This window comes from Candoia aspera, chromosome 1, assembly GCF_035149785.1.
Source record: "Candoia aspera isolate rCanAsp1 chromosome 1, rCanAsp1.hap2, whole genome shotgun sequence".
In the NCBI taxonomy this organism is placed as follows: domain Eukaryota; kingdom Metazoa; phylum Chordata; class Lepidosauria; order Squamata; family Boidae; genus Candoia; species Candoia aspera.
The window spans coordinates 148,679,555-148,707,109 of NC_086153.1; the positions used below are offsets into that span (position 1 = coordinate 148,679,555).

At 39.7% G+C, this 27,555-nt stretch overlaps 1 protein-coding gene across 3 annotated transcripts; it reads left to right on the forward strand.

The window, feature by feature from the left end:
• The first annotated feature begins 840 nt into the window (after nt 1-840).
• Nucleotides 841-27,555, forward strand: FKBP1B (FKBP prolyl isomerase 1B). Of its 3 annotated transcripts, none has more exons than XM_063315268.1 (4): nt 841-1,005; nt 4,085-4,132; nt 22,735-22,886; nt 26,919-27,555. In XM_063315268.1, the coding sequence occupies exons 1-4, from the start codon at nt 969-971 to the stop codon at nt 27,045-27,047; spliced, it is 366 nt and encodes a 121-aa protein (XP_063171338.1). In that variant the 5' UTR covers nt 841-968; the 3' UTR covers nt 27,048-27,555. The 3 variants fall into 3 exon arrangements, with proteins under 3 accessions (XP_063171338.1, XP_063171341.1, XP_063171350.1); XM_063315271.1 differs by having other exon boundaries at nt 22,774-22,886; XM_063315280.1 differs by lacking the exon at nt 26,919-27,555 and adding an exon at nt 26,585-26,890.

Sequence of the window (27,555 nt, forward strand, 5' to 3'; positions counted from 1 at the left end):
TGTAGTTTATCTTTGTCTTTAGCATTTAATTGTTTATCTTTGTATTTATGTACTGTAATCTTGCTATAAAATAAATAAAAAGGGGAAAAAGTGCATCTGGGGAAAGAATCTAAGTTAAATGAGGGAAGCTCACCAGTGTCTCTATCTGAAATGACAATAAGCAGCCTGCCTTTCCAAAGACCTTAAGTAGGGTACCCCAGTTTCTCAAGTAGGACAGTCACAGCTCCACCCCAGCTATTTCCAAATTGAAAAGAATCTCCGGTTTCCTGCAGATGTCTGTTTGGTGTGATCTAGTGAAGGTGCATGCCTTTGTGCTGCGAGGAAAAAAAATCGGAACCTCTTTAGAGCAGCATCTCTCCAGAAACAAACAGCTGCGGCTTTGGGGAGCGGGGGCGATGTAGATACCTGTCAAGTGCCTAGGCCTGTCTGGCTCGTCTGCAAAGGTGGCTAGATACCACTGACGCCGACCGCTGGATGCATTCAACCTCCGCGAGGGATGAACTCAGCAGCCTTGATGCAGCCGCTGGGCTGTGCGTTAAAAAACAGCAACCGTGCTGGCCCCGGGAACAGCCCTGCGCGCGCGCCTGAAAGGGCAGGCATCCCGCCGCCAAGCGAACAGTCGCCGCCGCTTCCCTTCAGCTGTGCTTTTAGCCGCTCGCGCCACCCTCTTACTCCAAGCCGCCGCCGCCGCCGCAAGTCCCAATGAAGCCAAGCGGGGGCTTCCTTCCCCTCCCTCTCCGAGAGCCCTGCCTTTCTTCTGCCCATGGCGTAGGGGGATTGGCTAAGGGAGCCAAGAACGCTCCGTCCCCACTTTTCCATTGGCCGGACACCCTGATGGACAGCTCAGAGGGCTGCTGAAAAGGGTATGCACTTGCGAAGAGTCTAGCGGAGCCGGGACTGAAAAAGACGGCGGTGATAAGAAACCGGTTCGGAGGGGAGCTGCTGTTGCGTTCTAGAGCGCCGTGGCCATGGGAGTGGAAGTGGAGACAATTTCTCCGGGAGACGGTGCGGTTCTAGCTCTACCTCCCTTTGTGTCAGAGACTGCGGAGATAGGAGGGGGAATTGTAGCCCGGGGGAACTGGGGAGGAGGGGCGCGCCGCCGCCGCCACCTCTACAACTGCTGCAGGGGCCCAGGTGGTATCAGTGGGGGAAGTGTGTGTGTATGTGGTATTGTGAGAGAGAATGTGAGAGAGAATGCCAAGTATCAGACTTCAGAAGGGTGGAGAGGTATTTGGGACAGGAAGCTGAATTGGAGATTTCTATCCCACGAGAGGGTGCTGGACCAACATTAGTCCCAGTGAGTCAGTGTGGGGCAGCGTTTCTCAACCTTGGCAACTTTAAGATGTGTGGACTTCAACTCCCATGACTGGCTGGGGAATTCTGGGAGTTGAAGTCCACACATCTTAAAGTTGCCAAGGTTGAGAACACTGGTGTAGGAAGAAGGGCAAATAGGCTTCTCTGATGTACTAAACTAAACCAAATGTGGAATCAAGGAGATGGCCTGAGTGGTGTATAGCACCTCTCCATTTATTCTTCATGACCTGGACTGGCTCTTGTACACTTTGTCCTTCACCCTCGTTTCCTTTGCCATACTGTTTCATAAAGTATCTTTCAGTTGATCTGTGCTGGCCAAAGCAATCCGGTTTCCTAATAGGTCTGTAGCATTTGGTGGAAGTTTGAGACCAGAGGAGGTGAAGAGTTGGGTGACTTTCCTCCAGATATTAGGAACTGGAACCCGAAGAGAATGGAAACCTAGGGTCATTCAACAAGCAAATTTAGAAAATGAAATCTACATAGAAAGTGCCAGGAGAGAAGGAGTAATAACAATGTTTACCCGTGGTCAAGCAAGGAAAACTCGAGAGTCAGCGGTTTAGAATATGGAGGCTGGTGTCTTTCCAGAATGGCATAAAAAAGGAAAAAAATCTTGAGGGCTCTGTGGGGTCAGTCGGTTGTGGTCTTTGGCAGGAGCAGCCGCCACCAGCGATTAGGGATATTTAAATGGCATTTGCTGACAGCTGCATAAATCCAAGCATGGTGAAGTAATTTAGTAACAAGAGCAAATTATAGTGACCGTCACCATTTAGCAGACAGAGCAGATCTGTTTCTTGGTGCAAACCTGGAGAAGACTTTTATTCTTAGAGCAGCCAGTGTTACAACTGCAGCAATAGGGGCACGTGAAGTTCTGGGGGAATCAGGGGAAATGATCACTGGTTGATGACTGGCAGGAGATTGTAATGGATATTAAGGAGTGATGATGCAAACCCATGTTGGTTTGCAAAGTTCTTGTTATTAAGGAGCATAAGCCTGGTAGCACCTTTTCCATTAACGCATTTCATTAAAAGGCATAAACTTTTGTTGAACTGCAACTCACTTCATCAGAGGCAGAGAGAGGCTATGTCTAGACTGATGTAGGATTTAAATTGGAGGGAGGTGTGGGGGAAGGGAAGGCAGGTTGGTTATGCAGATGCAGGCTGCGTGTGAAACGATTACAAGTACTTTATCAATTAACAATTGTAATGTGTTAAAAACCCATAGTGTGTGTTAACCCCACCCCCTTGGTAGTCAGAAAAGGCACTACCAGACTCTTTCTGATTTTTTGCCACCATAAACTAGCATAGCTTTCCCCCTACAATGTCCAGGGTCCAATGTTGAGGAGCATGAGACTGGCATTTATGTGGATGAAATTCATGGTATGGGCAGAACATGGTTTTATAGTATCTTTGCAGAATTCAGATGTGAAATTTTTGTTTAGCATAGCTCATGACACAAAGAAGGCTCCTGTGAATTTCTGAAATAGTCACAGTATGCTTCCTGTCAGCTACAGTATAAAGCTTATACATAACTTTCAGTCCCTAATATTTGGATGAAATGGTGGACCAGATTTTGAGGAATAATAAGGCCTTCACAGAGTACAAGACTCTCAATTTCTACTAGTCATTATGACTATTTAGCACTTCCTGGTTCAGAGGAGAAATCTTTCTGATGGTCAGTTGCTGGGAGACAATGAAAAATGGAAGCTGTTGCTTTCCAATCAAGATTATTAGCTTCTTGGAGGCATCAAGTTTGCCACTGTGGGAAACAGGCCATTAGTGTGATCTGGGATTTTTTCTCTTATCCTGCTCAGATGAAACCAAGAGCCTTTTTTTTAAATAATTGCTAAGCAAATGGGCTTTAAAGGGGATGTGTAGCAGGCATCTTAGAATAAGATAGAGTTTATTGCCTCCATATGTGGCTGATTGATCTGTCAAAAAACATTAGTCCTGTGATGGATTACACTACAAACTTCTGATCAAATTGCTAATCTGGAAACATTATTTGTGGATGGTTGTCATTTAGAAAAAGACAGTTGATTTCTGTATGCAAGCTGGTTCATATCTGAAATCATGCTTTTAAAAAACCTTGAACATTTTAATAATAGGTACAAGTAATAATGATTTATTCCTTCTATTCTGTTTCAGTAGTCCCTTTGTTTTTTGATAATGTTAATTATTATAATTTTCTTTCTAAAGGTCAGGTTAAGTTCCCATATAGTTGTAGAGAAAACTCTGGGCTTCCTTGAAAACTTATCAGAGGTTCCTCAGAAAGATCAGTCTTCCTGAATAACAGCTGATTTATCCTTACATTTTTTTCTTTTTCAAAGTGCAGCAAGATGAGACTACTGGGCATTCCCATAGCATATTCTTAGTTTGTTGGTCTTGTTGGAACCCTTAGTTTGTTGGTCTTGTTGGAACCCTGTAATGGTTAGCACAAAGTCACTGCCTCCTGGGATATATCTTACGTACTAGAGACCGCAAAAGATATGTCAACAGGTTGACGTGGAAGGTTTTCCCCAAGGGGGTAGAATTTTGAAAACCTGAGTCTGAGTAATACCAGAATAATAATAAAAGAGACATTACACTGTGGGTGTGTAATTTTGCAATGTGTGACTTTCCATTATAACTACAGATTGTTTGGTTTTTCTTTTGAGCATTAAAAGCCAAACTGAATGGTTAAATAACTGTTTATGTTTTTCTTGTGTAGTTTTACGTGTTGGTTTGTTCAGATTTAATAACTTCTTTTAAAGCATGTCTTATATTTTTAACAGGAAGGACTTTCCCAAAGAAAGGCCAGACGTGTGTAGTCCATTACACAGGTAAGGCCCATTGTGAATAAAGTGCATTATTTATTCTTACTGTTGCTTATTCTTCTGATTTCCTATACACCCCATCTCTCTCCCCCCACATTTATACATAGGGGTCAGTGGCATCCTGACGCTCTCAATGCTTATTTTTGGGTAAGCATGAGTTCTATTCGTTGACATGAACCTGATAATTGATATCCGTGTTATTGATGTGTTACCTAGCCATTCCAGCTATATGCTCACCTACCCGGCCCACTCTACTTTGTAAGGATGATCTTGAATGGAGATACAGTATCCATCAAGGCTGAGGCTGGAGACAGGAAAACAGCCATTTAGGGTAGTTTGAACAGCGGAAATAGTTCTACCGCTACTGTACTACTTTTCCCACCCCTGACTTCAGTGCCCTCCACAGTCATGTCTAGCAGGATAATAGCAAGGAGGAGAGCCAAGTCTCGATGTTCAAGGCAGTGGTCTCTGAGGTGTGAAGAGGCAGCGCCCGATCCCAGAATGAATATGGAAGCTCAAAAAAGCTGTCACGCAAGGAGCATTAGAACCCAAGGGTTTCTTCTCGAAGACTTTGTTGCAGATACGACAACCAATTTAAGAAGGTAGAGTACAAAATAATTCCTTCCAACATACAGCAGGCAGTGTTATTCCACTGAAGACTCCATCAAACCCTCAGAGAAGATTGTACGGTTAGCACCAAATATTTACTCCCAACATTTGAGGCAGGCGTTTCCAAAATGATGAAATTTTCCAGCTCTACATCTAAATTCTAGAAAACAAAATCAGTGTGGAAAAATAAAGAACATCAGTGCAATAAACAATACTTTGTGCAGAAAGAGGGTGAGCAGATCCTCCTCCAAGACTGATAGTAGTCTGTCGAATATCTATGAGTTCTGGAAGGAAAGATACTTTTCATATATTCCTCCCCCTGTACCAGAAATGTACTCTGTCTTTTTTTGTGGTTCCTTCCACACTATTTTTTTCTCATGCTACAAGCTGAATTTGTTCCATTGGGCAGCAAATCTAGTGATTCCATTTGATTCAAGGCAGATCGAGCTTGGGCACTGCACACAGAATACTTTTTGATTCGGGAAGGAAATGGGGTGCCTGATAAAGAAATCTACTAAGAAGATACGTGCATCTTCCTAGCTGGATGGAAGACATCTGTTAAGTGCAATGAAAATTGCACTGGAAGTAACATTATGGAAAATTGCACCACCACATGTATTATAATTGTGCCCTAGGAAAGACAAGCCAGCCCAAACTGGTTTAGGTATAAGAAACTTGCAGTTTTATTGTTCTTGCAAAGCTTCACTTGTTGAAACAGTTGTGACCTGAGGTGGGGTGTTCATTTATATGGCACAGGTTCACAATTCATTTTTCACTACATCATGGCCATGTCTCAAAAGATGGAAGATTTTTATTTCTTAAAGAATTGTAGTGGCAGCTGATTATCTATAAAATGCATTGCCAAGAGTTGTGGGGGGGTTTTAGTGAATCATAATGGCAGAAGAACAGTTTGCTTGCTCTGTGTAAAACACAGTCTTCTGAGACTCTGCAGAAACAGTTTGTTGTCTTGAAAAGTCCCAGATGTGGTCAGTAAAATTGCCATTTCGCTTGTTTAGTGTTCTTTTTGCTTTTTAGAGCAAGTGAAACTTAAAGAGGACTACTATACTATATTGTGAACGGAGTACTTATTTAGATTGGTAATCATACCATGAAAGTAAGTAAGGTGGTGATGGTAGTAGCTGTTGTTTCCATCTTTCTGCTTAGCAGGAATGATAAAATGTTAGTGTTCGTTGCTTTACTTTAAAATGGAATGGGGCAAAACTCGAGTAGCAAATATGCCTGTATCTGTGCTTTATGAGATACTTACGCTATAGAGGAAAAGTAAGCAGACGTCTACAGCTAGCTATGGTATATAATATAGACAGTGGTTTGATTTACATATCTCACTAAGCTTGTTTTGGCAGTGTGCTATAAACACAGCCACTGTTATTTATTAAGTCATGATTCATTGCTAGCATTTTATGGGAATTTGTTGTGTATTTAATAAACCCTAGTTTACTATGGCTTGACAGTGTATGAAACTGATCAATGTATACTTTTCTCCAAAAGGCAAGTTTTGGCCAAACAGTTTCTATTTGCTGTTTTCTACCTCTTACGTACATTTGTGTATAGAACAATATAGAACCTTAACCACCAAAATATAATTATATTGATTTATAGGCATTTATAGGGACTAACTGGTTGTCCCACATACCCATTGAACAATAGGTTTACTGCCCATTATTGCTACCTTTCTCAACCTAATGCCCTGTCAATATGTGGAGTGCAGCTTCCAGAATTCTGGTTGTGAATTGCATCCCAACATGTCTGTAAGGCCCCAAGCAGGGAAAGGGTGCCAGGTAGCAACTGTATCACACTAAAATCATTGCTAGTATGAAAACATGTTCAATATATTTTTCTGGAAATGGATGTGATGGGCCCAGTACCAGGATCTTAACTTTAGAAATTCTCCAGACAGTCCATTAAGAAGCTTAAAGAATTATTAAAATCGGATTACACAGCTGATTACACAGGACAGTTGCAAAGCTCTGAATAATGTTTTGGCACCAAAGCATTCAAATTAAATCATTCCCTCTGACATAGTCTCCCCTCTTTGTCTCACAAACAAGCCTGTTCTCACTCCTGATCTCCCCCCCCCTCCTAGTTCCTTAGACTTAATTAGAGTCCAGGTGTCTTATCAGCCTGTCCTTGGCTCCAACATCTTGTGAAGGAATGTGATTAACGATCCTCTCTGTCTGCAAAGCTGCAAAAGCTGACACGGGTTTGTTCTCACCTTGGCTGATGCATGTAGCAATAGTTTCATGGCAGATGTGCAAAGCGAGCCTGACAATGGAATAAATTTTAAAATAATTTCATTTCAGAGACATTTCTCCACCAGTTGGAGTGCCAGGTGATATCTACCCTTCCTCTGATTGCTTTGTGGCAAGATTTAAATGTCAGAGAGTTGCTGAAAGGCAATATTAGAATATATGCTTGATTTTCAAAGTTTGCTGTGGTGGACTGTATTCCTTGGTTCAGTTACATGAAGATTTTAATGTGCAAGATAGCTGATAGGAATATGACTTGTGCTTTAGTCACTTAAAGCTGTTGTGGTTTTCTTGCATGCAACAGAAAAGTTGACTTAACCTTAAGTGTTTGAAATATATTTCCTTTGAACCACCGCATACATTGTTCACAACAATTTAAATAAGAATCTTTTTGCATCAATTATCCCCCCCGCCCCTGTTTTTATACTGCATATCTCTATTTACTTGGTCTAATTATTACTAGAAGTATTAGCAGCACAGAACATTAGGATTAACAGCTAGGTTAATGTGATCATATCTTACTGCACTGTGTGAACTCACCCACTGTGTTCTATCCAACAGGATACTGGAAGATGGGAGCCAATAGCTGTAGATTTTTCCAATCTCATTTTCTTTCCCTGGGTTGGAGGCCACCCAAAAATAGATAAAGTTTTTTTTTTCACTGAATAGTGTCACCTGTAGCATTGGGAGGGACAAAATGGAAATAATTAAATCAGAAAGAGATGCTTTCTGTCACCCAGAGACTTGCCCATTAGCAGAGTATCCTATTGGTGGTCATACCTATAATGGGCAAAAGGAATAACACTGAGGAACAGGAGGAAGAGCTGCAACCAAGACAATGATCAGATAAAAGAAATCTGAGTCCAGGGCAGAAATGTAATTTGAGAGAGCATCTCAGACAGGACCACCCCTAGTTCTCACAAAGATAAAGGGATGGAGTGGGTAAATGTATTCAGACTTGCATGATTCTGTTACTGTAACCTTATAATAAAAATAGTTAATAGGTTTCCTAGTCTGGTCATCCTTGAAGGGCTGACAGTACCTTTTTATGGGCTCAAGTTAGAATTTTCTGTATACCTTTGCTCCCACCTAGTGATTGTCTGGATTTTTGCAGCCAGATAGGGTAGCCCATTGGATACAGTTTATTCTGTGCTACTACCTTCTTTTGTCACTTATTCTTTGACAAGGAAACAGTTAGTTTTGCAAGTGAACAAATTTGTTGTCCACATGAATCTTGTAACTTCTATATTCAGCGCATTGGTTATACTCAACATACTTGATTTCAAAGGATACTTCTGGATAAATCACTTCTTAAATGGATGGTTTGGTTCATTCTAATATTTGTCACAGTGTAATGCAATTATATTAACATCTTTTACATATATTTAATTCCCAGGCTGTATTAATAAACATACTATGCAGTAAACCACATTAGGCACAGTGGCATTTACTTCTCAATGAATGTATGTAGAATTGCATTGCTTAAGTTCCTCTTTCAACATATGAACATTTTAAAGTGGGGTTAAATGGATTAAATGGTATTAAATGGATTCCCACTAAGTACACATCAACCTTTTGATCAGACTTATGTCTAGTTTCCTAGTCTATGGAATAATGTGAGGTAACAAATAGTATCTCTCTCTCTCTCTCTGTGTCTGAGTTATGTAGGAGGAAGAGCAGTCAACAAATTAAAAAGTACAAATGCCATATCTTACCATTATCATTTTGTATATTCTTAATTCATACTAGCAGGGAAATATACATCATGTTGACTTCCAAATAAAACTTAGAATGTATTATGGAACATAATAGGGAGAACATAATATAGGGCTACCACTTCTAACAGCATCCCTATGTTTCTTATAACTTTAGGCCCATTTAACACGCGTGCAATTAGAACTGCAGGAATGGGATTGTGCTGTTTGCCTGCATCCCCACCATCGTGTTCCTACTGCCTAACAACATCATTAGGAAATTAGAAAGCAAGACAAGTTAAAACCATATTCTATATGTTTTGGCTCTCCATACCATATAAAGCCCTATACAGTCAGAGTTCTAAATTGTGCAGTGGAGAAGAAAGCTTATTTCCCATTGCAGATGTTAGTCCTCCGGCAAATGAAGTGTAAAAAGGTTGTGGGATAAAAATACAAGGCCAGTGAGTATGATCCACTCCTCTCTTACAACAGTAATCAGGACAGGGAGTTGAATTCCTGGACACCTTCATTGCTCTGACTTACCATTGTGAAAATCTGCACTGTTCAAGATGTAAGAATTGCTTCTGCATGAAACTAGCTGAAAATTCTCTAAGAAAACTGAAATACTTTTGCTGAGGTTCTTTATACAAATCAAATAACTGAATAGATCAGTTTAAATGAATAACAGCACAACTTGAGGCTCTGCGGCTTTATACTTGCATCTGAACCAATCACCCCCAAAGTAATTTCTTTGGCACAGGTAAGGTTGCTTTCAAATGGAGGACTTTTAACACTGCCAGTAAAGACATTGTGGAGCTATTTTATTCTAGTGCAGGAATATGGCAGCACCTAAGCAATCTTGAATGATCTTGCAAGCTAAGCTGGATTGGCCTTGTTGGTAAGTACTTGGGGGAACGTTTGAGAAGAGCATGTTGGCAGACCACTTCGATGTTGTTGCCAAGAGAACTGTATGAATGAATCCAGCTTGACTCAAAGGAGATGTTACTTATTTCATATTTCCTTGCTTTGATTTTCCAAGGTAAGGAAAAAATAGAAAACATGGGATTGAAAATGGAAGACATCATTAACTGGAACATACCCACCCCTACCCCCACCCCCACCCCAGCCTGTCTGGAGAGCACCAAATTGGGGGAAGACTGTTACAAATAATTTGGCTCTTTTCCTTTCTAACTGTGGTTGTTTAACCATGTCCAAGTTCTATTTTTGGCCTGGATCCTATGTCAGATACTGTAAATGAGAGAGACTTGAGCAATGCATCCCAATGATGTTATGAAGGCTGGGATGCTTCGAAGGGTATACCGTGGATTAAATGGCTACCTTTCTTTTTCTGCCAGGATTCTTGTACCTTTAATAGCACTATAAGAGGCAGCAGTTCAGTACTGCTGATTCTTAATCACAGGGTTGAGTAACTAGGTACTTTTCCAAATGTGTAGAACTACAACTCCAATTTCACTCCATTCCCAACAGGAATGGTAAGGTCACTGTTTGTGGGGGATGTAGTCTCAAAAAGTTGGAGGGCATCAGTTGCCACCCGGTTTGATATCACTACATCCAGATGTCTGGATGGCTTGCATCTTGATGAAGTTCAGGAAGCTCATAGAGACCTAGCTATTCTCCCAGGCTTTTGGGAAGGGTAAAGTTTGAGTCACTGCTAGATGGGTTTTTTGGTTATATGTTGTTTTTGGGCCGTTCCTGATTTCTTTTTGTCTTTTGTAATAAAAAAATATATAATTTTTTATAATTTATAATTAAAAGCTGCCCACAGTCAATGGGAGTCAGGTGGCCTATGTATAAATCAGTCCATCTCTGTGGTGAGGAAAGCTATACCTTATCACTGTGGGCTTGTCCATGCAGCTGTTTAAAGAGTGAGGACCCCTTCTAAAAGAGAGACCAGCACTCTAGCTGTATTGCTGGCAGCTGTCCCTTCACATGTTTATTTCCTCTCCATGAGATCAGACGATGTGTGAAAATGCAGTATAGCATGGAAAGTATCTATGAGTGATTGGAAATAAGTCATAGAGGTGATAACATGTGAATTATGGCTGATGCAATTAAATAACTCAATGCATCAGTTTGATCTCTCACTTAGATATGAGCAGCTGATTTTTTTTTTAAGGGACAGACTTTTCCGATTTGTGAATATGGTATATAGACATAGCTAACAGTGGAAACTGTTTAGCGTCTAGCCCAATTTTCTGTGAAATTCATATTAATAAAAATATGGCAATAAAAAGAAAATGCTCAAAAGAAACTTTATTGTCTTTTAGTTGTCCAGCAATGAAGATGATATACAGTAGTGCTTTTATTAGAAACAGGGAGTCTCAGGTTCAAAGATAATCTTAGCCACTGAATGAGTTTAGCTTGGCTCATATATCCTGCAGAGCTATGAAGTAGTTTTCTGGCTTAGTGTGCTGCACTTACCCAAGTAATTATGGTTTATTAAATAAATAATGGCTTAGCTATATTAGATATGGACCCAGCCATTCAGTGCCTATCCAATCTCTCAGGACTGTTGTAAGAATCAATTGAGCAAAGAGAGACCCAAGTATCTGAAGCATGTTTTAAACAAAGTAAATGTTCATATGACATCTTGCTATGATGACCTTTATGTCATGTTGTACCAGACCATGTCCCCCTTTAGCCTGCAACTGCTGGTGGTGTCCTGGTGTCAACTGGAGATTGGGCAGGCTGTTTATTTAATGATACAAGATAAAATAGAAACCTCAGTGTGAACCTTGTATTCAGCCAGTCTATAATTTTCTTAAATTAATTGCATGTGTCACTGTTGTACAACCCAGTTGGTACAATGTAATTGGGATTCTTAGATGCTTGTGGATAACATGCAGTGGGTGAGCCTTTCACATTGCTTCATCCAAAGTTTTACATAATAACTTCTGATCACCAGACAGAATTTGGTCATCTTATACAGGAGGATATAAAGCAGCCATGTAAACTTACAGAATTCTGAGCTGTGCATGGGATACTAGTAGCAGGTCACTACCTGCTTAGGCCACAGTTTCCTTCCCTGAAACATGAATTAAACAATTAAAATGGGTGGGCAACCTGAGACCACAGGACTTCATATGGCCTACAACCCTATTTCTCAGCCCCCAGAATATTGTTGGATTGATTTCCTGCCATTTTGAGCAGGAAACATATAAAAACTATAGGGTAAAACAGTTAAACAGCTAAAACAGACTTAAAAATTTGAAAAGCAAGGAATTCCCCACAACAAAAAAGCAATATGAAAAAAAACATAAAATTGGATCTTAAATCATAATCCTACCCACTGTGGTCCCCAGACAACCAAAGATATTAAGTGTAGTCCTTGATCATCAAAAGATTGCCCCTGTATGACCTCAGAAGCCCTCAGCAGTTGGCAACAATACCACATAATTAAGTTAACAATAACTGGCAATAATCACATCAGCAGTGACTTATTTAATAAGTAAGACCAATGAGAATTCAGATAAATAGAGATAGAGATAAATAAATAGATGATGGCATTCAATATTTTTTTGTCTCAAAGTTCTCATTACTGACTTTAGGGAAAAAATCAAGCACTTTCAGTATCACTCTTGTATGGTTCTTTTTCCTTTTCTCTTTTCTAGATGGGGAGGTGTGAGATCTTATTTTTAAAGACTGAAAAAGATGCTAGGTTATTAATTGAACAAAAATGTACCTAAAGTTGATCATTCAAGGTTCAGATGTAATCATTTACATCAACCTCATTTCTTTTTTCTGATAATATGTGGCATCTTAGAAGAACTGTCATACAGCATAAGCTTTTCTCATGGAGTATCCCTGGGGGCCTCATTATTTCACAAGTGGACTCCTATCATTTTCTGGCATGAACATAAAATAGTGCTTACACTATTTATTTTAGTTTTTTCCATGTTTAGAATTAATCTTTCTGCTAGGACTTTTTAAAAAAAATAAAAGCAGCTGGACTATTTCTCTGAATAAGTATTCTTTAAAAAAAAAAACAATACTGCATTTCTAGTTAAAAACATATTCTGTGTGAATCTCTGGGTACTTCCTTGCATTTCGTTTCATACCGTGCCTTATTTTGCCTATTCTGAGTTGGTGGTGGTTTTTTATGTTTGGAATTCCTTTTCTTTTTAAAATATTCTTTTTAAATAGATGGCTGTGTATGTGTTAGAATTGTTTTTAGCCCATTCTAAATTATATTTCACAGTGGCCTATACTTAACTCCAGAACTTAGCAAAAACCCATTTCTATCTCATCTAAGATTAATCAGTTGTTTATGAATATTTAAGGAATGCTTATATATATGGATCCAATAAACACTAGGTTATATGGTTACCACTAAAAGCCAAGGTTAATTAAAATAATGAAAATATAGGAAAAGCAGAGACTTGAAGAATATTTTAAATGAAGTCAGTTTTACTCACTTTTGGCCTCATTATTATTATTATTCGTTATATTAAATTCCTAATAGATTACCTTTGTCTATACAAATGTTTTCTTGGATAAATATATTGAATGTAGATATTTACAATTTTATATATCCCCTTAAAATTACTAATGTACTTATTTTACTCCTAAATGTGTGTTTGTGTATTTTTTAAAAAAACATTTGCTCTAGGGTGTTTTCTTATTTGTTTGTTCATTTCTTCTTTAGTGTGCTTTTATTATTTTGTTGATCATTTTTTAAACAATTTTAAAAAATACATTATTACTTTAAAACCACTGGCAGACTTATCAAGTGTCCATTGCTTTAATGGGAACTTTTTCCATTTTTGTTAATCCAGAAACAGTTCTTGTGTGTATGTTGGGGGTGGGGGGGTTAAACAAAATAATAACAAAAACAGATGTGTTGGAACTCCAGAAAGATTAAGAGCCCTATTTTACTTAAAAGGAGAAGCCCAAATCCAAAGAACCAGCTGCAGCTAGCTCCTTTTTCAGCCCTTACCCCCACTGAGATATCACTACATCACCACCACTGACTCAGTGGCCCTTGGAGGCTGAAAAGGTGTGTGGGGGGAAGTGTGGCCTCTGCTAGAAAAAAAGGTTGCCTGCCCCATCGTAGATGCACCTGAGAAGATTGTTCTTCAGAACATCAGTAGTCTTTGCATGCCACGGCCCTGGCTTGGAGTGGAACCAATTGGTTTGCCTTTATGAGGCATGCCTAGATCCTTTCCCCCATCACAAGTAAAAATTGTCACAGTAAGTATGTACAGAGAATGCTATTAAAATGTCTCTGTGTAAGGTGTTACCAACCCAGTGGCTTTCTTTAGCGCTGCTGCTTGTGAAAACACAGCATTAGTGTGCATTTTGGATTGCTTTTTTTCCCATTCAAAACTAACTCAGAGAAAGCACTAAAATGTATGTGTGTGTGGAATTCTGAAGATTTTTGTACAAAAAAGGGAGGGTACCGTGAAGTTTTAAGCTCTACACTCAGTCTTATGAAAATGTGTTATGTTCTTACAGCATGTATAACATGAGAATTTTGCTATGAATGCATTTGTGGTAGGAAGGAATTGGGCTGAATGACATGTATGGAAAGAGATCTTGGGCTCAGAAGACCTGCATCTGGGACTGAGTCACTTTTCTCTGTCTGTCAGGGCATCCTGTGCAGACATTCTCCACAGGTCAAGGTAAGCCAACACAGGTCACTAGTTCCTCTGATTGTATCCTTGGATTTATATTAAGCACTAGCCTGACTTCCCACCTTCAGTCTCGCCACACTCTAGTTCTGTAAATATTTTTGCTGCTCATATCTATTGTTGGCAGAGAGCACCAGCTGAGAGTTCTCTTAAGCCTTTCCTTCATGTGTGGCTCTGTGCCAGTGGAAACTAGACCTAAGCATATCAGCCTCTTTTGCTGGGGCTGGGGAGCGCAGGGATAAGCAAAATTAAGATAAGTAGAAATGTCCTGAGTACATTTTCCACCAAATGGTTCCTGCAACCAGTGTTGTACTTCTACATTTTAAACACAAAGTGGTTTATGTGATTGCTTCCACCAGTACCCAGCAGGGTTCGATAGGCTTCCTTAAAAAGTAAAAAGAGTGGCTGTCTGTGGTTTGGGGTGGGGTGTGGCGTTTGGTGGTCATGAGGACACGTGTTCACCCAGGAAAAGGAAAAAGGTAAAGAGAGATAATAGGAATATCCCATGAGAGGGAGAGTAGAGGGCATAAGCAGGAACATTCTGCTAAGCGGGAGTTTTGCCTTATGGCCCGGGTGGCAGGCGTTTGCGAGAGCACCCACAACAGTTTCTCCACATCCCAAATGTCCCACCAGTCGAAAATGTCGGGGATGTTACTGAACAGAATGCATGTTTCCCAGTGGGCTGGAAGGTCTTAACTGAGTCACATGTTCTTATTAAGGGAAGAAAACACCTGACAGCAGTGTTTTCTCAGCCTTGGCAACTTTCAGATGTGTGGATTTCAACTCCCAGAATTCTGCAGCCAGCATGAATTCTGGGAGTTGAAATCCACACATCTGAAAGTTGCCAAGGCTGAGAAAACACTGCCTTGTAGTAAAGACATCAACCTCATGTAAGCTCAAAAATGAGCCCTAGATTTCAGTGAGACTTTAATTATGTGTAGTATGTAAAGCGTACGTAAGTCACGTAAAATCCCATATGGGGGTTCGTGACATAACATCTGTCTCTCTGCTCCAGGAGCTTAAGGGAAGGTGGACTATTTATACCACTCTGAGAACGTATAACTACTAAGATAAGCAGTGAATAGAGAGAACTGGGTATGGACTTAGGTCAGCTTTTAACTGTTGCTGGCTGAAGCTAACTGTTTGTATGTTAAGCTACTATCTCACAAGTTTGTTTTCTGAAATTCTGCTCGCTCTCTTGGAATGCAATCAGTAATTGTTTCCTTTTCTTGGTGATGATACTAAAAATAAATTGAACAATACAGTATTTTTTTTTGCCTCCTTGTAAAATCATGTGGTCAAAGGGGAGCATGGATGAGTTTGAAAAAAGTGGGATGAAAGCAGAAGTGACAGTGCAGATTGTTCAGGAGGAAACAAAGGAATGAGCAGGAAAAAGGGAGGTGAGAGGGAAAAGGGGGATAATTTAGTTTGGGGAAAGAGGAGGAAGAGAGAAGATTTGGCTTGGATAATCCTGACAACTTCCAAATAGTCAGAGCAGTTTGAGATTGGAACCAGTTACAGAAGTCATAGGATCCTCTTCTGTGCATGTGTTCAAGCAGATGCTGGACAGCCATCTGTTAGAACGCACGAATTTGGAATCCAACACTACTAAGTGGGGAACGGGAGTGTTTGACAATCTAAATGGCCTCTTCCAATTTAGTGATCCTGGGTAACTTTAATCAGAGGTTACTGTGGGCTTTTCGCTTTGCTTAAAACTGGCTTTCAGTCTTCTTCTGCCACTGACAGTTCCATTTGATGGCAGTTCTCTCTATATGCTCTCCATATTGCCTTTATTAATGTATCTTTTGATGCATCCTTAGGTGATCAGTCCTAAGATGAGCTCACTAATGGCAGTATACTATGGTCATTTATATTATCCTAAAAAATGATAAGGGAATTTTAAACCCATGGCAGATGTTTGCAGATAAGTGGTAGAATAGACCTCTTCAACACAGGTGGAAAGTGGCATACTGGGAAAGGCAGTGGTAGAATGTGCAATAGATTAATATTATATTTGAAACTTCATCAGAGATAGAAAAATTAGATAGAAAAGTCAAACATGTGGTCAAGAAATATATATTTTAGTACTGAAGAACAAGATAACTAGTATATTTCCTGCTTATGAAAGATTAAAGGCTAACACACGAGATGATTAAATGCAACAGCCTGCTTCAGATCATTTACTATTTTGCAGTGACATATAGAACATTGGGAGGGACGCGGTGGCGCTGCGGGTTAAACCGCTGAGCTGCCGATCGGAAGGTCGGCGGTTCGAAACCGCGCGGCGGGGTGAGCTCCCGTTGCTAGTCCCAGCTCCTGCTCACCTAGCAGTTCGAAAACATGCAAATGTGAGTAGATCAATAGGTACCGCTTCGGCGGGAAGGTAACGGCGTTCCGAGTCGTCATGCTGGCCACATGACCCGGAAGTGTCTATGACAACACCGGCTCCAAGGCTTAGAAACGGAGATGAGCACCGCCCCCTAGAGTCGGATTCGACTGGACTTTACGTCAAGGGAAACCTTTACCTTTACCTTATAGAACATTAACTTTGGCAGTAAGTCTCAAAACAATCCCTATGACTCACTTGGCTCTGTACCTGGATCTCTCTAGTAGGAATCCATTAGATTGGTAAAGAACTGAGCAGCAGCTGCTCATAACCATAGGAATAGAAATAAAGGTTGCATTTTCACAAAGACTGCACAGCATATCTGAAGAGTGCTATAATTCAATAATAAATCAAGCATAACATTTATATATCACTTGTGTGGGGGGGTATTATTTATTAACTACTTTACTGTGCCACTCAGTAGCCAAAGATCTCTGGGCACTTGACCAGGTAAAAGTTATGGCCTCAAATTACATAAACATAATATAAACATATTATAAAACTGGAAATAAATTAAACTAGCCATAGAATAATATCCAGGATTTCAATATGTTTGTTGCAGAAAGGAATGAGTATTGAGCTAAAGGATGGTGGCTTATCTAAAGCCATGAAATAAGTTCAGCATGACAAGCATCTTCACTTCATCCTTAAGGAAGACCAGGCTTTATGCCATAGCAGTGATCCACACAAGTGGAAGCAATAATGAGCGGGTTAGTCTGAAAGATGCTGTCAGATGATTTTTATTAAAAAATTTTGACTGCAAAATATTTAGAAGGGCTACTCAGCAATCCCCTTGCTTGCTTCTGTTTTTAGTTTTGGTCTGATCTAAGTATTTGGGGAAAGGTTTTTAGAAAATGAAGAAAAGAGGGAGATAAAGACGAATAGCAGTGTTGATCAATGTGGCCAAGTTTCCCAAGCTAAAGATGAGAATGTTACAAGTTACATACTTTCCTGGCTTTTCTGGGGACAATTGCTTTCGGGGTTGGAGTATAGATAAGTGCTCCCAATTCTTTTCTTACTATTTCTCCACCCCACCCCACCCCACCCCTTATTTTTTTTTCTTTTTTGCTTGAAGAAAGGGAAAAGAAGTTTATATATTTATGTATATCCTTTTATACATAACTGCAATAAAATAAGGCAAGGGTGGTAAAAATTTCTCCTGTACAGAATCACACATACCAGGCTACAAATGAAGCACGAGTAACATCTGAATACAAAATACACTGACTATTCCATAGCTTGAAAAGCTAAGTGTATCTGGAAACACCCTGTTCAAATTCAGTACCAAAATGACAGAGTCTTAGTAATGTTCTTAGTAGCATTAATTCCAGACACACAATCCAGTTCTGCCAGACTGCTGACTCGCATCTCTGAAGTGAATGGTATCAAGGCAATCCATGCCTCAGCCACTGTCTAAGGTCCTATGTGCTGCATTGGTCAAAGGAAGACATAGGAAACAGCAATTAACTTGCAAGCCTTGCAAAAAATTTGCACTCAGTGCCTGTCTGTGCTGGAGATGCCAAGCAACTCTGAAGCCAAAGCCATATCGGGTTTTTCAAATCGTGACTACTAATAGCAAGAGCTATTAATAGCAGGTGGCAGAATAGACATTCCCCAAATAACAAGCTGCAAACTGTTTAATTGCATTTATGAGGCCTGATCAGAATTTAGAAGAAAATGAAAATCCTGTTGGAAAATCGGGAATGGACAGTTCTCTTGATCAGTAAAACATGTATTCAGAATAAAGGCCAAAATGTCCGTATTACATGCTTTTACACCATTTTAGACTGTGGTTAAAAACAGCTGCAGCTATATTAGGGTTTGGCAGATGTTCATACGCTCTGCTGGCAGTTTAATTTTTCAACTATCCCGTAAGTTCTGAGGGTGCCTGAGGGATCAGCATATCTCTGGTGCAGCAATACCTCATAAAGCAGTTGAATGTTCTAAATTGTGTCCTCATGATTGTAAAACCCTAATTAATCAGATGGACTGCAGGGCATGAAAGGAACAATAAGGCTTCCTTGATCGTGGATGTGATCCTGTTCACTTATGGGGCAGTAACTAGCACCAATTTTTTATATAACAAAGAATATGCGGATAAGGAGAGTGGTACTTTTTTCTGCCTTGCATTCCACATTCTATCAGTTTAGATTATTTTCTCCTAGGCCAGGCAAATAATTTCATTTTCTGCACTAGCACCACAATTGGAAAGAAAAGCTCTTTAAATCATATTTTGTGGGGAGTTAAAGAGAGAGTGCATCCATCTCCTCTTGCTCTCTCAACTCCCCCAAGGGAAAATTTAGACCAACCTGCCCCTTATTTTATTTGCCAACCAGGCAGGCGTATGTTTAAACAGACATTTCTTCTCCTATCTAGTGTGATTATCTTCTGTTTCATTGAGAACAGTCTTGGAGGGTTGAGATTCTCCTAGTTATGGCATTAATTTGAAAAAAAGCTATGAATAGGGGAGTGAAAATGTAGTACTTAGCCTATAATAATTTGGTGTCTTCCTGATCTGTTGGACTAACTTCCAGAATGAAGTATTTTCGCTCTGAATGAGATTATGTTGCAATCAAACATTCAGACTACAAGAAACAAATATTCTTCTTAGAGAACCAGCAGTTGAAGGAACATCTATACAGTTCCTGTTCATGGCACCTTGAAGTGTGCTTAAATGTACTCTTGATTGTTTGATTTGCTACATGTAAATGCTAAGAAATCACACATAAAAATATAAACCAGAGGCTTCAGGAGATGAAGTCCCCTTTTCTCTGCAGCCCTTCAGGTCTCCCTAGACCCCTTCTTCTAGTGGAAGACCCACTAGAATTTATCCTGGCAGAGGGCTGCGGCTGTGGTGCAGGGATCAGGAAAAGTATGTTCCCGTACCCCTTACTTGAGGAAAAGCATTTTATCCTCGCATAAGGCATTATATGGATCTAAGCCACCAGACATACTAGGGGCCGTGGTGGCTCAGTGGTTAAGACACTGAGTCAGAGGACCATTAAGATCAGCAGCTCGGCAGTTCGAAACCCGAGAGCGCAAACCTCATGACAGAGTGAGCTCCCGTCAATTTGTCCCAGCTCCTGCTAACCTAGCAGTTTGAAAGCATGCAAATGCAAGTAGGTGAATAGGTACCACTTAGGTGGGAAAATAACAGGGATATGAAAGGAGCCCCCTCGGGTGTCCCCCAGGCAACGATGACATCACCGGCAAATCGTTTCAATACAGAAGTGCCTTGGTAGGCGCTTCTGACACACACACAAACCAGACACACTTTCACAATCAAGTTGTGAGGAGGTCATTGTGATCTGAACTGCAATGAAGAATTTAGGAATGTACCATTCAATTAAATAGACTTGGAACTGTTCTAGAATCTGGAGGTTAATTTGAAGAGGAAGAGCAGAAAATATATAACTATTACTCTCTTACCGCTTATGATTCAGGCATCTTTCCCACATTCTAACACATCCAAGGCAGTTCTGTTTTGGTAGTGAGATCACCTTTCACTAGGTTTCCAAAAAAGCAAGGTTTTATCTGTAGGAAGATATACCTTATTTTAGCTGCTACTGTGATTAGAGCAGTAGTACTATGCAAAATAGCATTGTGCAAAGTTCTCTGAACCCCTTTCATGTTTCTGTGATATAGTAATCCAACTGTCTTCCCTACCTGCCTGAAATTCCTGCTATTTGATGCCTTTTAAAGTTTTCTTACTTGTAATAACCCCTTAAAGGCTGAGCCCTGTGATAGCATTCAGCAAGAAAACAAGAAAAAGTAATGTATATTGGAAAGCCTACACAATCCCTGCCCAGCCCCCCCAATTTTGCATCAGTTTTGTGCCATTTCATTAATCATTCATCTATGATTAACTATAACACCAGAGTGTGTGGTGCCTGTTCCATCTGTGGCATGAAAATTCATCCCACATGCAATTTGCCGATGTGGAAAAGTAATTGGCCCCAAAGTCAGTCAATTTAATTAAAGGGATGCTCTGGCCAGTTGTTTTGAGTATTTCATTAGACAATGAGGGCTGGTTTAAACATTTTATAAACTTTGACTCGCCTTATCAGAGTGAAGTTCTCACTGCATAGATTCTAGAGATATGTTAGGCCCTGCTTAAAAGAAACAGATGTCTTACAAAGAAATCTTCATGAAAAAGCCGTTGCTGCTTGATGTCTGGAAGAGGTTACAAAATTATTTTGAAAACTCTGGGGCTCTACAATCAGAACTTCATGAAATGAAGGTATGTGTCTGTAATGAATATTCCAAACAGTGGCCAGCATATCAAAATCTCCAACAAAGCAAAATGAAATTGTCCAGGAGGTCACAAAAGTGCCCAGAACATCCAAGAATCTGTGGGCCTCTTATTTTGGCTAAAGTCAGTGTTCATGACTCCACCATCAGAAAGGCATGGGTAAAAATGGGATTCATGGGAGAGTGGTAGGATGGAAGTAATGTCTCACTAAGAAGAGCATTGATGCCCATTTAAGCTTTGCCAAAAACCACTTGGATAATCCTCCAGCCTTCTGGAGGAATGTTTACGTACAATGAATCAGAAGGTGAACCTTCCAGGCTACATGGGGATCGTTATGTCTGGCAGAACTGAACACTGCATTCCACAGTAATAACCTCATACCAGCTGTCGAGCATGGTGGTGGTAGCGTCATGTTTTGGGGAAACTTTGCTGCCGTAGGACAAGGGCAACTTGCCATCACTGAAGGAATCATGAATCGTGCTTTGTATAAGAGAATATTAGAGAAGGATATGGATTATAATGTGAAGTATTTGAATCTAAATGCTTTGGACCCAGAATGGGCACTGTCACTGTACCTGCTGGCAGCTCCGTAAAGGAGCTGTGCCTTTGCCTGGACTGACATCGTAGCTATGCAGGCTCAGGAAAATACATATTTGAATTAAAGCGGTGTTACAGAACTTGCAATAGGCCCCCTGCTGCACCTCCATTTACCATGCAAACCTAGTTCACAGGATGGTTTTGGACCCCTAACTAACAGGGTTTACATATCACACTATTATTAAGCCACACTAAGCCAAAACCAAACAAGTCAAATTATGATTTTGTACAATGTCTGAGTCCAGTCAGCATCTCTGAGCCCAATCTACTTCACAGGTTGTTGTACAAAGAAATGTACTCTTCTTTGGCAGAAGAGCTAGATAAAAATGTACTAAAGAAAGAGAAAAAATAAACATGTTCCCATTTGGAATAGTTTCCTTGGGGTTGTAGACTTTTTTTTTTTAAGCACGTGTTTATGTCATCTTTTCCCTTGCATGCTTAAAGATCATCTTGTTAGTCTGTAACTGGATACCGTGCTGAGACTGCTTTGCTTGCCAATCGGTCTGGATGACGCTGAGGTCTTAGCAGGCAGCAGTCCTGGTGGAGGGGCGGTTACATAAATGTGAGAAATTTGCTGCTCCTTCCCAGTCTGGCACTTGAAGTGTAATGACAATCCTGTTAGAATATTGCAAGAAAATGCCTTGCAACAGAACAGAACCTGAGGGTGAATTAAATCAAGCAAGGAAAAAAAGTACACAATATGCTGTCTGGCAGTAATTGACCCATGACTGTATATACTGATGCGGCCAAAAGTATTGGTACCTCTCCACTTTTTTCCAAAGAATCCCAATTTGCCATGAAATAAGTTAAAACTGACACAAATAAATGGCATCCACCATTCCATTCTTTACTCCATAGTCCATAGAGGAGACACTTTGCTTCTGATGTATGACAAGATTCTTGTAAATGAGGAGAAAAATGGAGGGGTACCAATACTTTTGGCTGCGTCTGTATGCAGGCCTGGCTGCTACCACTGTAGATGTCTTCAGCCTTTCCCGCCTGTTGCCTTCCAGATGCTTTGGGCTCTCAACTCCCATTTACTCCCAGCTTGGATTCTTGATCTTATCTTGTTCCTAGCCTCCTTTGTAATAAGCAGTATGACTTGTCCATTTTGTTCAGACTGAGGTAAACATCTTCATTTGTTAACATCAGGTTTGATGAGAACAGGAAGCGTTTATCTTGCTTTGACAGGAATGCTGCAGAATGGAAAGAAGTTTGATTCCTCCCGAGATCGAAACAAGCCTTTCAGGTTCAAGACCGGTAGACAGGAAGTCATTAAAGGATTTGAAGAAGGAGCTGCACAGGTAAGAGAATGTATGTTTTTGGAACAGAAAAAGCAACGGTAATAATGTTAATAGTGTCATAAATGAAAGAGAAAGAAAAAAGGATATGAATTTAGAATCTCTGCAGTTTGGGTGTTGGTTCAGTAAAGGTCTAAGGCATATTTATTTTTAAGTATATCTCAGTGTACATCTGAGGATGCTTCAGATAAATATCTAGAATGTCAAAATATTTTTGTTTTGTTTTACTGTTATTCCTTGGGTTTTCTGCTCAGATACTCACATCCTCAGATAAGAATATACTCAGATACTCAATATTCACATACTTCACATCCTCTCCCCTTTTTGTTCCTATGGTTATTTGATTTCACCCCTGCTTCTAGTTCTGGGGTTACAAATTTGTATGAAACAGCTCTGAAGAGACTAAAAAGTCAACTTAGAAATCTGAATCACTCATGCAACATTTCTGCATCCCTAAAGTTTTCCAAAGAGCAGCAGTAAAATGCTTTCCCACAGCCTATTAGAGCACTTAAAACAAGCAAACAAACAAATAAAACACAGTTAAAAATAAATAAGCCAAGTCATACCCCCCAATAATTATCATTACATAGATTTCTTATAGTCATGGTGCTTTTTATAAAATACAGAATTTTATAAAGGCACATGCCCAAATAAAAAGGATATATTCCTACATCTATCATGAATCTTACATTTGACAAGTTTGTAGTAATCTTCTCGTTTTAGAAAAGTTGTAATACTATATGTATCTTTCTTTATCATCAAACTATGACTTTTGAAATTTTAATATTTTTCTGCTCTGCTTTCTACCTGCCTTTGAAAAGAGTTGTAATATGTAGCCTTGATATGCTGGTAGAAATCTTCTAGTATTTTCTTTCTCATTGAAGGAATGTTTTATAATTAGGTCTGAAAAATATACCACAGACATTCTCTGGCACTGCATTGTTACTTGGAAATACTGTAAATAGGGATGTGCAAAATATTTTGAGTTCTAAACACTCCATTTTTAATTTGATTGCTTATGAAATGTTTTGAGCTGGGAACAGGTACTGGAACTTAAAATGGAATAATTTCAAGCTTGAAAGTCTTCCAGAATAGTTGGTGTCAGAGGAGATTTCGTAAGGGCAGAACCACTGTTTTGAATATGGAGCAGTGCATTTTGAACTCAAAATATTTGGTATACTACTGATTGTGAGCCTTGTTAGGATATCATAGTAGTTGGAAAGTGCCTTAGGAATTTAGTGTACCTTTAGTTAATCTCTCTCAATTAAGTACAGAATGGCCTATGCAATTAGAAAAGTGAATGAAGAAACTTGATTTAAGTTCCTCACTATAATTTGCTCTTATCTGCCAACTAAACTAATATTAACCAAAAATATAAAAATTATCCAAACAGCATAAACCTTAAAAAACCATCCTGATAATCACATTTAAACAATAACCTAGGCATTTACCAAAAATGTAAAAATTTTCAAAACAACATAGCCATTTATCCAAACCTTGAAGAAGCCATCCTGATACACAATTAGACAATTATCCCACTTCTAAGTAAACCAAGGTATTTACATGTCTCAGTATTATGTACAGAGCTTTCTTCTTGTCGATTTGAAGTTCTACAACCTGCTTTAAAAAGCCCAAGTATTTGTCCAAGATCTTCCAGTCTCTAGAGTTTAATTTTCTTTCTTGATCATGGTGTGGTGGCAACACTGTCTTCAACGTTTGACAACTCAATTTTCCTTTGACTATTTAAATGTAAGTCACCAATTCTCATCTTTTTCTTTGGAGAGACCACTTTACTCATAAGGTAGTTTTCATCCTTATCAGTTTCTCTTGATTCTTGTGACAATTTGGACTCCACAAATTCTGAGAAATACTCCAAGACTTGAATAACAGCATTGTAGAGATCTTTAAATATCAAATTAATTTCCTCCATGTTTCTTAACAGTAAAATAGATTATGGCACCCTCTAGTGCCTCAGGAAGGTAAAGTCATTAATGCTGTAACTGAACACTCTCTCCAGCCTCTTTATCCAATCAGGAAAATAAAAAGTAATAACAAACAGCATTCCCATGGGAAAATGAAGACAAATAGATCAGAACTCCAATCCACAGATTCAGCAAAGAAGGGAAAGTTTTATATTCCTCAAAAATCACTTTAATAAAAAAGCAATAAAAAAAAGATTCTTTAAATCTCAATTTAACAAATTATATATAAAAAGCCAAATTACCAAGTTAATAATTTTCAAAACTAATGAGAGTCACCAAGAGATTCCACGTTTCTTTGTTGTAGAAAGCCTCTCTTTGGTAAAATTCAAATGTAAAAAACCTTAGTGCTGTAGAAATGGGGTGGGCAGCTTTAAGGTCTGTTTTGGCTTCAGAGCGGCTTGGGAAGAAGGTGACAGCCCCACCTCCCAGCTGACTGCTTACCAATGGATCCTGAAGCACTGTTTTGTGGTCTTATGGCTGTGACCAGCTATCTGGAGAACACATGGGGTGATTCCTGGGATTCTCCTTAATCCAGAGAACGCTTCTGGGCTCCAAGGAAGCCTGCCTAAGCCTAAGAAAAAAAGCCACACTGACAGGTCAGTCTGCAGACAGCGGAAAAAACCAGCTCAAGTTGCCATTGTCCCCACCGGAAGTCTTATAGCAGCTGCTTTAAAGACCCAGCAGCTTTAAACATGCTATAATTCATGCCCTTGTTCTTTCTGATGCGCTTTCTCCAAAGCACTGCATAGCCTTACTTCATAATGGTTGAGAGGTTTTTGGTGCTGTCTCTGCAGCTGCAGCATGTGTCAGTCCAGTCTTATTCCTCAGCCTCAAATGTGAATAAGAATTGTTTAGATACTTCTCTACATATCTTTGACTAATACATGAAAACTGACAACAACAGAGTTTTTACTCTGCCTAACATTAGCTGCCCTGCTTCCCATTTTCTTTATGTAGGCAACTTATAGCACACTTTTCTACATGGCAGTAAAGGCCCAACCTGTTCAATCCTGTTAATATTTAGATAAGAGCAAGCTTGTTACTTTAGTTACTTAGTTTCTGCAGTTGTTTGCTTCTAGCAGCTACCTGCTTTCTCCACCTAGTGGTTTGTTGTATAGAAAATTAAATTTAAATGAGTATGACTCACAAAGGTAAAGTTTCCTTCCTGTCAAGCTTCCATGTCGTTTTCCTGGCAATAATATGGCAGTGCTTTCCACTGTCTTCTTAATGAAATTTTTTTTTCAAATTTCCCGTCAAACAGGGGCATCCACGGGAACTCACCACTTTCATCAGAAGGATGAAAGGAGCATCGCAGTGCAAGTTCCTCCCCTTTTAGGTGTGCATGTGACATTATGATGTCCACAGGAAAGAGCAAAGCTTGCACTGCAATGTCATGACACTGCTGATGTCAGACTGCCCCCTCCTTCCCTCCCCCTGGACACCACTGCAGCCTTTGTCCAGCCCTGCAACCAAGTTGAGCTGCTGTTATAAACCTATTCAGAGCTATAACATTGTGACTGCTTCCTTGGTTCCCTAGTCGCAACACTCAGCTGGGCTACCAGCTAAGTGTCTATTAACAGTTGACTACAGCATCAGTTACCCTCTTCCACCAGGACATTAATCTGAGGGTTTGAAAGTACTTTATTTCTACCATGGGGAAGTGGGCCCAAGTATCTTTTCCTACCACACTTACTGCTAATTGCTGTATTCTTCCTGTAGTGTTCAATCCTGAACGTTGGGTTGATGGATGAATGTGCATGAGATTCTGGTTTGGGGGCAGTGGAGATGAGGGTTTAAAAACTCTATGCTGTACCTATTTTAGGCTTACAATTTTTAAGTATTTCTTGGCTCAAAATGGCAGGAAATAAATTTGGTGGTATGGCTGTAAATTGCGTCTTGACCCCATTACTTGATGTATGGGACCTGTGACCTCAGCCATTATTCCCAGTTTTAAAACTTGATACATGTGGAACATTTGGGCTCTCAACATTTTTTTTTAACCATTTCTTCTGCTTCATCCTCTCTTTTCCAATCTGATACCATCTAATGCCAGATGAGCCTCGGACAAAGGGCAAAACTCACTTGTACACCTGATATGGCATATGGAACAACAGGTCATCCTGGAGTTATCCCACCAAATGCTACTTTAATTTTTGATGTGGAGCTGCTCAGGATAGAATAAAATGGGACTAATAATTCAAGGAATCTGTTTGTTAACCAGTGTTCTTTCCCAGTTCTTTTTAATGGAAGGAATCTCACTGGAATTTCTGTCATCTTCACTCAAGCTGTCACACCAATAATGCTTATGAAGTTGTTTTCTCTACTTCCTTTCCCCCTTTTTTAAAATGGGTTATTGGTGTTGGTATTTGTTCAGTTGCTTCTTTGCTACGGAGATGGAAGTTGTACATATTATTTTGCATGTGAAGCTTCAAAATTGTGGTTAGAATTAAATATTTATTAAAAACTATATGTAGATGTTAGTTATTGAAAAACCACTGCCTTATAATCCACTAAAGGAATACACATTAGGTGCTCAGAAAGCCACTGTACACCATGTGCACAAGTAGGCATTAGCCAAACCAAGTTACCTGCGCTGCCACTTTTTCCTCAAGTTGTTCCACTTGCAGCTGTTTCAAATAACACATCTCATGAAAACTTTCCAGAAAGAAAAATAAAATATTGATATTTTA

Bases quoted from the DNA above. Each gene is read 5' to 3' on its own strand.
- FKBP1B (XM_063315268.1), top strand. From the start codon at position 969: ATGGGAGTGGAAGTGGAGACAATTTCTCCGGGAGACG. The intron at 1,006-4,084 runs GTGCGGTTCTAG...TATTTTTAACAG, and splicing joins GACAATTTCTCCGGGAGACG to GAAGGACTTTCCCAAAGAAA. The intron at 22,887-26,918 runs GTAAGAGAATGT...ATCTAATGCCAG, and splicing joins TTGAAGAAGGAGCTGCACAG to ATGAGCCTCGGACAAAGGGC.